Consider the following 12,251-nt stretch of genomic DNA (forward strand, 5'->3'; position numbering starts at 1 on the left):
ATTTTTCCGAGCACAAGGAAAAGGCTAATTAATGATGCTCGTCACTTACTTTGCCTGATGTTGCAAGATGTTTAGATATTGCTGAATAAGTTTGATTGCCACTTTTTTGTCTGACAGACTAGTTCTGGCAATATCTGGAACAGGAGCTTTCACACGCTGTAGGGACACAGTAGGTACAGGGGCATCATGGGTCTTCAGACTGCTAAAGATTCTGTCTTTTGCTAAAATGGAAAGAAAACTACCATCATTAGTATTTGGGGAAAAAATACAATGGTCAATTATAATACTTGCTTGTAAGACTAGAGAATCACTGGTGCCATTATTTTCCACAATTTTATGAATTATGGTACCGTCGCCAAAATTTAACTCCCTGCATTTAAACCAGGCCGTAGCAATAATTTCCTAAAACCTGTTTTCTGGGCAGTTTTTTCAAGTTGGTGCTAATTCTGGAATCAAATTCTCCTGCTTGGTGCCCACCTTTCTCCTGCTCTGTCAAGTACACAGATGATTTCCTTTATGGAACAGTAATATAGAAATGCAACTTCTTGTTGTATTGTGCATACACTAACATATTTTCCTTACCAGCTTTTCATTAACACACTGCATATATTGCGCATTTCTTAACAACATTGTCATTATTATTTATCTGAACATAGAGCGCTGAAACACTTGCCTGAAAGTGGATCAAAAAAGTTATTAAAACTTGATATTCTGTAAGTCATAGAAGGTTCATAGTGGAGCTGGATCCAGAGATTCATCATCTCATGGAACTCATGCTTAATACGCTCATTGTCGACATATTCAGTCCAAAGATCCTAGATAAACAGAAAACAGTCAGGTTAAAATTATAAAATTTTGATGTCTTGTACACAATTATATTCAATTAGCCTCATTTTACTTCATGTTTTCTATTAAGTGATTTCAATGGATTAAAACTTGCGAAGCATGAAGATTTACCTGCTGGTTCTGCATGACCTTTGCCAATCTGTGCGTATCATACTGCACAGGTAGAGAAGGCAGATAAAGATCAGTTTTTTGTAGATTCATATCCTCCAGCCAAAAGGCAAAAACATGGAAAAGCCTATAAAAAGTAACAAGCATGCATTTATGTAGCAACTTATCAGGTATCTGAATAAAGTGCTTCATACAATGAATTGCTTTTGAATTGCAGTAAATGGCATGAAGTAGGTAAACACAGCAGTATCTTTATATCAGCAACATCCCACAAACAGCAGAGCAATAAAATTACCAATTAATCTTAGTGGTGTTGAGTAGAAATCAACATTCTTTGAAGAAAGGAACATAGGAACAGGAGTAGGCCGTTTAGCCTCTCGAGCCTATTCTGCCATTCAAGGGCAGACACGGTGGCATAGTGGTTAGCACTGTTGCCTCACAGCACCAGGGACCCGGGTTCGAATCCGGCCTCGGGCGACTGTCTGTGTGGAGTTTGCACATTCTCCCCGTGTTTGCGTGGGTTTCCTCCGGGTGCTCCGGTTTCCTCCCACAGTCCAAAGATGTGCGGGTTAGGTTGATTGGCTATGATAAATTGACCCTTAGTGTTAGGGGGATTAAATATGTGGGGATACGGTGGGATATGTGTTGGTGTAGGGGTTACGGGGATCGGGTGGGATATATGTGTCGGTGCAGGCTCGATGGGCCGAAATGGCCTCTATCTGCACTGTGGGGTTTCTGTGATTTCTGTGAATGAGATCATGGCTGATCTGTGACCTAACTCCATGTACTTTGCGTCATAGCCCTTAATCCCTTAACAGAAAGCTATCATTCTCAGATTTAAAATTAACAATTGACCCAGCATCAACTGCCATTTGCGGAAGAATTCCAAACTTCTACCACCCTTTGCGTGTAGAAGTGTTTCCTAACTTTACTCCTGAAAGGCCTGGCTCTAACTTTTAGGCCATGTCCCCTAGTCCTAGACTCCCAAACCAGCAAAATATAATCTACTCATCTTTTAGCACTAGATTTCTACTTTGTTGTTATATACATTGCTTAATTGAAATTACTGGATAATTTAAATTTCAGAGGCAGACTATGAGATTTTTAACATCCATAGTGAGAAAGGAAGAAATGGAAAAGACCAGAGCAACAATATCTCAGTAACATGGTAAGAAAGGACTGCTGTGACACAATGAAGAAAGAATGGAATAAAATAAAAAGACGGCTTATGGCCATAAGGGGGAAATACAGAGATACAAACAAACTAGTGAAACCAACTGTCCTTCTACCCACCCATTTTAATCTTCTACATTTTGCATAAATATTCCCCGATCCCCAAAGGGTAATCAAGCAAAACTTTGAAATATCTATTTCCCCCCAATATGCACTATTCAAGCCTGGTCTATATCCTTCCCGGGATAATTTTTGTCTTATGGATTGTACCTCCTCCCCGATGAGTCGAGGAGGCAGTGACAGTGGTTGTGGAGTATGCGTCCTATTTATTTTGTGTGGTGGCAAGAGGCACAAGTGAGAAAACAAATTACAGTCGTGAAATAATTTTATACCTGAGCAATTCTTTGTGCAGCTCTGGTGATGTCATGGATTCAGGCAGACGACTTGCAGTGTTTTCATTCAATGATGAGGTATCTTCAACACGATCCACATTCTTCTGGATCTTTACAGCCTTACTAGCTGCATGATGAAAATCTGCTATTTCGACAAGACGCTTTTTCATTTCTTTCAACAGGTTGGAGTGTGACGTGCTATGGAAATAACGTTTTCCAATACAGCCACTTACAGGCAAACTGAAGCAAAAAAAAAGACATTTTCTTATCAAGTACAAATATTACAATTAAAATTGTTCTCGTACAGTTACAGTGAGACTTCATACACGTTCTAGTTTTCTGTAGAGGTATTATTTGATGCCTATGATGTTTCCAAATTTGAAAGAGAACTATTTCATTGCAACTAAACAGCAATTTAGGACACAGATAATCATAGAATCCTACAGGACAGAAGGAGGCCATTAGGTGCATCGTGCCTGTGCCAACTCTTTGAAAGACCTATCCAATTAGTCCCACTCCCCTGCACTTTCCCCAGAGCCCAGCAAATGTTTCCTTTTCAAGTATATATCCAAATCCATTTGAAAGTTACTATTGAATCTGCTTCCACCATCCTTTCATGTTATGCATTCCAGATCATAACTTGCTGAGTAATTTTTTTCCCCCCTCATCTCCCCTCTAATATTTCACAGAAATCGGTGCGTTGTAGTTCGGATTTTCTTGCATGAAGTAAATATGCAATTCCTGCATGGCGTAAAATAATTTTATTTACAAATAAATTACAAGGATAAACTGATGCAATATGATGTGTATGTTTGTGGTTCAGTGGAGGAAGATGATGAACCTAAATATATAATACTTTAAACTGAAAATGCATTTTTTTAAAATGTATTTGAACTGGAATGGAAAGGCCACAGAAATTGACAAAGAAAATATACTCTGTTGCTCCTCACAATGTGATGTTGGATTTGCACTTAGTTTGTTTTTCTCTCTTGGTCTGCAGCCGAAGAATGGGTAACAGCTTTATTTTTTTAAATATTCATTCATGGGATGTGGGTGTCGCTGGCATTTATTGCCCATCCCTTGAAGGAACAGCGATATACTTCCAAGTCAGGATGGTGCGTGACTTGGAGGGGAACTTGCAGGTGATGATGTTCCCTTGCGCCTGCCGTCCTTGTCCTTCTAGGTGGTAGAGGTCACGGGTTTGGGAGGTGCTGCCGAAGAAGCCATGGCGAGTTGCTGCAGTGCATCTTGTAGATGGTACACATTGCAGCAACGGTACGCCGGTGGTGGAGTGAGTGAATGTTTAAGGTGGTGGATGGGTTGCCAATCAAGCGGGCTGCTTTGTCCTGGATGGTATTGAGCTTCGAGTGTTGTTGGAGCTGCACTCATCCAGGCAAGTGGAGAGTATTCCATCACACTCCTTACTTGTGCCTTGTAGATGGTGGAAAGACTTTGGGGAGTCAGGAGGTGAGACACTCGCCGCACAATACCCAGCTTCTGACTGCTCTTGTTGCCGCAGTATTTATGTGGCTGGTCCAGTTAAATTTCTGGTCAATGGTAAACCCCAGGATATTGATGGTGGGGGATTCGGCGATGGTAATGCCATTGAATGTCAAGGGGCGGTGGTTAGATGCTCGCTTGCTGAAGATAGTCATTGCCTGGCACTTCTGTGGCGTGAATGTTACCTGCCACTTATCAGCCCAAGACTGAATGTCGTCCAGGTCTTGCTGCATGCGGGCATGGACTGCTTAATTATCTGAGGAGTTGTGAATGGCACTGAACAATGTGCAGTCGTCAGCGAACATCCCCACTTTTGACCTTATGTTGGAGGGAAGGTCATTGATGAAGCAGCTGAAGCTGGTTGGGCCTAGGACACTGCCCTGAGGAACTTCTGCAGCGATGTCCTGGGGCTGTGATGATTGACCTCCAACCACCACAACCATCTTCCTTTGTGCTAGGTGTGACTCCAGCCTGTGGAGTGTTTTCCCCAATTCCCATTGACTTCAGTTTTACTAGGGCCCCTTCATGCCACACTCGGTCAAATGCTGCCTTGATGTCAAGGGCAGTCACTCACACCTCACCTCTGGAATTCAACTCTCTTGTCCATGTTTGGACCAAAGCTGTAATGAGGTCTGGAGAGGAGAGGTCCTGGCAGAACCCAAACTGGGCATCAGTAAGCAGGTTATTGGTGAGTAATTGCTGCTTGATAGCACTGTTGACGACACCTTCCATCACTTTGCTGATGATTGAGAGTAGACAGATGGGGTGGTAATTGGCCGGATTGGATTTGTCCTACTTTTTGTGGACAGGATATACCCAAGCAGTTTTCCACATGGTCAGATAGATGCCAGTGTTATAGCTGTACTGGAACAGCTTGATGTGGAGTGAATCGAATTGGCTGAAGACTGGCTTCTGTGGTGGTGGGGACCTCAGGAGGAGGCCGATATGGATCACCCACTCGGCACTTCTGGCTGAAGATGGTTGCAAACGCTTCAGCTTTGTCCTTTGCACACACGTGCTGGGCTCCATCACTGGGGATGGGGATATTCATGGAGCCTCATAGCTAAGAAAAAGGGAAATCTGAAGCTGAAAAATGGGGAGCGCAGAGGCACAATTCTAGGTTGAAGGAGGCAGCAGCAGACTGCATTTTCTTTATAGCCAGGAATGCAGCTACAGGAATGGGTTTTAAAGAAAAGGCACATGAACAGGCTCGATTAAAATGTAGCCAATGAACATGCAAAAAGGAAGGAAAAAGCAGATGAGTTTGGAGAGACTTCACCTAGTGACTGGAACTTGCAACTGCATCACGACAGTCACCATAAAATTAAATGGGAACTATTGGCATAGTAATTTACAAAGGAAAATGCTGACAAAAAAGATCATTTGGAAATGTTGACAGCAGGAAATAAGGTTTGTGGGCAGGAAATGCACACCTTATTAATATATCTCAAATATGACCCATTTGATATTCAATAGGTCATTAGACTTAAGAAATGACATACCCAAAGATTCTCTAGAACAAGAAAAATAATTTTAAAAAAGTGTTGAAAGTTACCCAAACTCTGGTCCAGGTCGGTGTAGGTACAGAAAGAAGAATTTCTGCCAGATGAGTGGGAGAAGCGGGTGATCTGCAGGGGTAGCTAAAGCCTGATGGGCCCAGCGATAGATCATAAGCCGCTGGATGGATGGCACAACTGGGAACTTTAAATGGCTTTGGGCCTTCTGTAAATAAAACAGATAATGAGTCACACCTCAATTCTCCACATATTTCTAAGACTTAAAGCACAAATTTTTCTACTTAAGTTTTGCAAACCAAACTAATAAAAAGTCAATTCAAAAATCTCCTGAGACAATTTTGTCACTGAATAAAATAATAGGCGAGAATAAAATGTGATACTACCAGATAAAAGTTATACTGAAAGAAACAAACTGGTGGGATCCTTTTTAAAAAGTATTCTCCACGTCATGCTAGAGTGAAACCAGCTTTTGTATGGTTGGCGGGGGGGGGGGGGGTGTTGGATTCATAAGGGACCACTTTCCTTTAAGGATCAGCCACGAGTCTTCTGACCCATGCCCTGTATATCAAGTGAATCATACCGCTTATTTTGACCTAAAGGAGCTCGAGTATAAACAGAGCTAGACTGAATGGCCGTGCACTTGCCAGCTGGCTATCTTCCTCCCATTCATTTTAATGGCCAGGGAAATCGTGGGCTGGCAAGCGTAGAACAGAAAATTCCAGCCAACGCAAGAACTCTAGTTAAGTAAATGCTGTAAATTTGCAGATTCATCAGCAACTAGAAAGAGGAAAAGGATTAACATTTTGAGTGGATACCCTCGGTCAAAACTTTGTTCTGACAAAAGCTCTTTGTGATGTTAACCTATCTTTTCTTTACAACTCTGCTGAACCTGTGTATTTTTATTTCAGATTTTCAGCAACTGCAGGTATTTCTTTTCATATAGTGATGAGGATAGTTATAGGCTTCAGAATGACAGACAGGATGGTGAAATGGGCAGAAGCATGGCAGATGGAGTTCAATGTGGAGAAGTGATGCACTTTAGGAGGTAATATGGAAAGACAGTATACTATAAATGGCACGATTTTGAAAAGTGTAGATGAGCAGAGAGACCTTGGTGTCCATATACACAAATCCTTAAAGGTGGCAGGGCAAGTTGATAAGGTAGTTAAAAAGCATATGGGTTACTTGGGTTTATAAATAGAGGAAAAGAATATAAAAATCACAGATCAGGCTAGACTGCAGAGTTTTTTCTTGTTCTGTACTTCCTTATGTTCCAGTAGAGGCAACGTACTTCCATGATCATGGATTTTTAAAAAAATTGTTCCTGGGATGTGGGGTCGCTGGCAAGGCCAGCATTTATTGGCCATCCCTAATTGCCCCTGAAAAGGTGGAGGTGAGCCGCCTTCTTGAACCGCTGCAGTCCTTGTGGTGAAGGTACTCCCACAGTGCTGTTCGGGAGCAAGTTTCAGGATTTTGACACAGCGACGATGAAGGAACGGTGATATATTTCCAAGTCAGGGTGGAGTGTAACTTGAAGGGGAACTTGCAGGTGATGGTGTTCCCATGCGCCTGCTGCACTTGTCCTTCTAGGTGGTAGAGGTTGTGGGTTTGGGAGGTGCTGACGAAGAAGCCTTGGCGAGTTGCTGCAGTACATCTTGTAGATGGTACACACTGCAGCCACGGTGTGCCGGTGGTGGAGGGAGTGAATGTTTTAAGGTGGTGGATGGAGTGCCAATCAAGCGGGCTGCTTTGTCCTGGATGGTGTCGAGCTTCTTGACTGTTGTTGGAGCTGCACACATCCAAGCAAATGTAGAGTATTCCATCACACTTCTGACCTGTGCCTTGTAGATGGTGGAAAGGCTTTGGGGAGTCAGGAGGTGAGACACTCGCCACAGAATACCCAGCCTCTGACTGGCCATAGTATTTATGTGGCTGGTCCAGTTAATTTTCTTGTCAACGGTGACCCCCAGGATGTTGATGGTGAGGGATTCGGCGATGTAATGCTGTTTAATGTCAAGGGAAGTTGGTTAGACTCTCGCTTGTTGGAGATCGTCATTACCTGGCACTTGTGTCATGCGAATGTTACTTGCCATTTTTCAGCCCAAGCCTGAATGTCATCCAGGTCTTGCTGCATGCGGGCATGGACTGCTTCATTATCTGAGGAGTTGCAAATGGAACTGAACACTGTGCAATCATCAGCAAACATCCAAACTTCTGACCTTATGATGGAGGGAAGTTCATTGATGAAGCAGCTGAAGATAGTTGGGCATAGGACACCGCCCTGAGGAACTCCTGCAGCATGTCCTGGAGCTGAGATGATTGACCTCCAACAGCCACAACCATCTTCCTTTGTGCTAGGTATGACTCCAGCCAGTGGAGAATTTTCCCACCTAATTCCCATTGACTTCCAATTTTGCTAGGACTTCTTGAAGCCAAACTTGGTCAAATGCTGCCTTGATGTCAAGGGCAGTCACTCTCCCCTCACCTCTGGAATTCAGCTCTTTTGTCCATGTTTGGACCAAGGCCTGGAGCAGAGTGGTCCTGGTGGAACCCAAACTGAGCATGGGTGAGCAGGTTATTGATAGCGCTGTCAACGACATCTTCCATCTCTTTGTTGATGATTGAGAGTAGGCTGATAGGACTAATCCAATCCGACCAATTACCACCCTGCTTTTTGTGGGCAGGACATTCCTGGGCAATTTTCCACATCGTCGGGTAGATGCCAGTGTTGTAGCTGTACTGGAACAGCTTGGCTTGAGGCGTGGCTTGTCCTGGAGCACAAGTCTTCAGCACGACAGCCAGGATGTTGTCGGGGCCCATAGCCTTTGCTGTATCTAGTGCGCTCAACCATTTCTTGGTAACACATGGGGTGAATCGAATTGGCTGAAGACTGGCAATTTGACGTTGGGGACCTCAGGAGGAGGCAGAGATGGATCATCCACTCAGCAGTTCTGTCTGAAAATGGTTGCAAACGCTTCAGCCTTGTATTTTGCACTTGCTTGCTAGGCTCCGCCATCATTGAGGATGGGGCTGGGGATAATCATGGAGCCGACTCCTCCTCCAGTTAGTTGTTTAATTGTCCACCACCATTCACGACTGGATGTGGCAGGACTGCAGAGCTTTGATCTGATCCGTTGGTTGTGGGACCTGCTTAGCTCTGTCTATAGAATGCCGCTTCTGCTGTTTAGCATGCATATAATCTTGTGTTGTAATTTCCCCAGGTGGGCACCTCATTTTTAGGTATGCCTGGCGTGCTCTTCTGCACTCCTCATTGAACCATGGTTGGCCCCCTGGCTTGATGGTAAAGAAAGAGTGAGGGATGTGCCAGGCCATGAGGTTGCAGATTGTGGTGGAATATAATTCTGCTGCTGCTGCTGCTGATGGCCCACTGCGCCTCATGGATGCCCAGTTTTGAGCTGCTAGATCTGTTCTGAATTTATCCCATTTAGCACAGTGGTAGTGCCACACAACACGATGGAGGGTGTCCTCAGTGTGAAGACAGGACTTCGTTGCTACAAGGACTGTGCGGTGGTCACTGCTACCAATGCGGTCAGAACAGATGCATCTGCAACAGGTAGATTGGCAAGTATGAGGTCAAGTAGGTTTTTCCCTCATGTGGGTTCTCTCACCACCTGCCGCAGGCCCAGACTGGCAGCTATGTCCTTCAGGACTCGACCAGCAGTGGTGCTACCAAGCCACTCTTGGTGATGGACATTGAAGACCCACCCAGAGCACATTCTGTGCTCTTGCTACTCTCAGTGCTTCTTCCAAGTGGTGTTCAACATGAAGGAGTACTGCTTCATCAGCTGAGGGAGGGCAGTAGGTGGTAATCAGCAGGAGGTTTCTTTGTCGATGCTTGACTTGAAGCTATGAGACTTCATGGGGCCCAGAGTCCCAGGGCCACTTGTTTCAAATATTCAACCCCACAAGTTTATCTCTTAATGCAAGTTCTGCATAAATACTTCCTGGCCATTGTATCTTTATTGATCAATGTAATTCAACCCTGAAGCAAAGGAACCATATTGTCCCATAGAATATGGCAACATTGAATCTAACAGCTGCATTCCCAACCAGGTAATTTGCTTTGGGTTTCTTCTACATATCCATTACTCTACGAGAGAGAAAAAAAGTCTCTTTGGAGGCTTGCTAATTTTATTCAATTATAGAAGACAAAAGGTTACACCTACATTATTGATGCCTCATCATTGTGATGAAATATGTCATTCATCAGGCTCTGTATTTAACTACACATATTGTATTGCCTGCTCCGGTGTTTTACCTTGTATTGTATATAGTGCACCGCCCCCTTTCTCCCCATTGGATGTGTCGGCTCCGCCCATACCTGGCCCTACTTAAGACAAGCCCAGGCTTGTCTTGCAGCAGAACGCTAGGTGAAGCCACAGGCATCTTTCTTTGCTAATAAAAGCCTTGTTTTATTCAGTTAACTTTGAGTCTTGAAGTTATTGAGGCACATCAATCATTTGACAAACTGGATCATATTTCTCCTCAGCCTTCTTTTCTCCAATGAAAACAACAGGAGAGCTTAAGAATATTTAGCAACAAAAGTCCATTAATCCCATTGCTTTTGGGTTGATTGTGATTAGACCTACCCACCATTTTACCATATCGCTCAACCCGTTCTTCAGAAACATCTGGTTACTTTTAGAAGCAATCAACTTGTAGAGGAGTTTTGCAATATTTTTGTGTTCTCAGATATACAGTGCTTGTAAATGACAATATACATTTTTTAAATGTTATGGTAAATGCTGGCAGAATATTTATACTGCACTCATCTGTTTGACACCTTGGATTCTTCCTCCGGTGATCACTGGAACTTAAAATGTCGAATGGACGCTTGAACATGTGATATCTAGCACTAATGTGAAGGGTAGACAATCATATATATTGCTGCTTGAGATGGACTTTCAAGGACCATGCAGATAAAATGCTGCACCCTCTCTGCACAATGTAGAATTCAGGCTCAGAATTACTGGAGCAATACATCAGTGTGCTAGAAAGATCCAGCCACTCTTTTGAACTCAAGAAAGAGGCTGAGGCACTACCTAAAGAACTACCTGAATGCCCAAAAGCTAACTCCAATAGCAGACTAAAAGCAATTTGCAGATGATATTAAAATAGGAAGCATAGTAAATAATTCTTAGGACCAAAGGGAGCCGCAAGGGGATATTGATATGATGGTGTAATGGGCAAAAAAGTGGCAGATGCAATTTAACGTCAGTGTGAGGTGGTTCATTTTATTAAAAAAATAAAGGGGAAGTCGTGAGATGCAGAAGAGTGGAGGGATTTGGGGGCTCAGGTTCACAAGACCTCAAGTATACAAGGCTGTTAAAAAGCTAATGGAATACTGAGTTTTTTTTGGCAAAAGGTATCAAAATAAAAGTTGAGATGTAATTGTGAATCTATATAAAACCTTAGTGAGATCACAATTGGAGTACTGTGTGCAGTTTTGGACTCCAGACTATAGGAAAGATGTTGAGGCAGATTCACTACCTGGTATAAGGAGATACAAATATGAAGACTTGAAAAATTAGGGCTGCTTTCATTAGAACAGAGCAGATTAGGGTGAAGTGATGGAGTTTAAAAAAAAAATTAATGAAGGCATGTAACACAGTAGATAGAATCAGACTGGTTGGGTGGGGGTGGGGTGGAGGTGCCTACCATGAGGGGACATAGTTAAGATTAAATGCAAGAGATTTAGGAAGAGAGCAGGAGAAACTTTTTCTTTACATAGAGGATTGTAAAGCTGTGGCATGCATTACTGGAGTTGGTGATTGAAGCCGATAGGAAGTTGAAGGAAAGGGGGATAAAGGTAAATGGGAACAGGGTGGGCACATGGGATTAAGAGTACTACTCGTGTGGAGGATAAACACCAACATGGCCTGGCTGGGCCGAATGGCCTGCTTCTGCATTATAATTTCTATGTAACTCTATGTAAATGCAGGCACATTTAACTATTGTGCCACTCTAGTTGAATGCTTAATCAAAAAGAATGCAAATTATGAGTATCAGGATAAACACTGTTCCCTAGTCAACTACAGCGAAACCTGTATAAATGGACACCCCCAAAAAATGGACACTTACTGTTGGACACAAACAACTTGCATTATAATGGATACAAAATGCACCTTGAAACCTTGTACACTCGCAAATTACAAACTACGGACAGCCTTCATGCAGTTAAGTCTGATTTGGTAGTAAATGAAAAAAATGGCTTTTGTGTGATGGAGATTTCTTTACCCAGCATGCACAGTGGCAGAGAAATCAGGATAGTTGTAGACTTCAAGCTGACAGACAGGCTAGTGAATTGGGCAGAAGCCTGGCAGATGGACTTCAATGCAAAGAAGTGTGAAGTGATGCACTTTGAGAGGACTAATATGGAAAGTCTATGGCCTAGAAATTCAGTATAGCCACGTTTGGGGCGCTACAGCCGGGCGGCCGCTAAAGTTTGCGCCCGGCGCAACTTAGCGCCACCTTCGCCGATATTCAGTTGCATCGCCCCAAGAGGTTGCTGCTGCGCCAGAACAGGCGATGCATGACTATCATTAGGCGCTAAGCCGGCGGTCCGGGGCGATACCCCCGAGGGCGGGCGCGGCGCAGGTGCGGCGAGTTGCTGATTGAAGGCAGACACTCTGGCGCCGGTCAGCTCTTAAAAGGGGGAGGGTGGATTTGTTTGGCTGCCACGCCCTGCACACTG

The 12,251-nt window shown here is 43.6% G+C and overlaps 1 protein-coding gene across 1 annotated transcript in view; it reads right to left on the reverse strand.

Moving 5' to 3' along the window:
• Positions 1-12,251, reverse strand: part of epg5 (ectopic P-granules autophagy protein 5 homolog (C. elegans)) — a 237,635-nt gene that overhangs the window by 90,881 nt on the left and 134,503 nt on the right. The window contains exons 22-26 of the mRNA XM_085966023.1: positions 5,575-5,741; positions 2,520-2,759; positions 958-1,081; positions 674-815; positions 50-221 (exon numbers count right to left, since the gene is read on the reverse strand). Coding sequence (XP_085822149.1) covers positions 50-221; positions 674-815; positions 958-1,081; positions 2,520-2,759; positions 5,575-5,741 — 845 coding nt within the window. The remainder of the gene's footprint in view (positions 1-49; positions 222-673; positions 816-957; positions 1,082-2,519; positions 2,760-5,574; positions 5,742-12,251) is intronic.

The sequence above is a fragment of the Somniosus microcephalus genome, chromosome 2, assembly GCF_052327205.1.
Source record: "Somniosus microcephalus isolate GS21.2 chromosome 2, FLI_Smic_1.0, whole genome shotgun sequence".
NCBI lineage: Eukaryota > Metazoa > Chordata > Chondrichthyes > Squaliformes > Somniosidae > Somniosus > Somniosus microcephalus.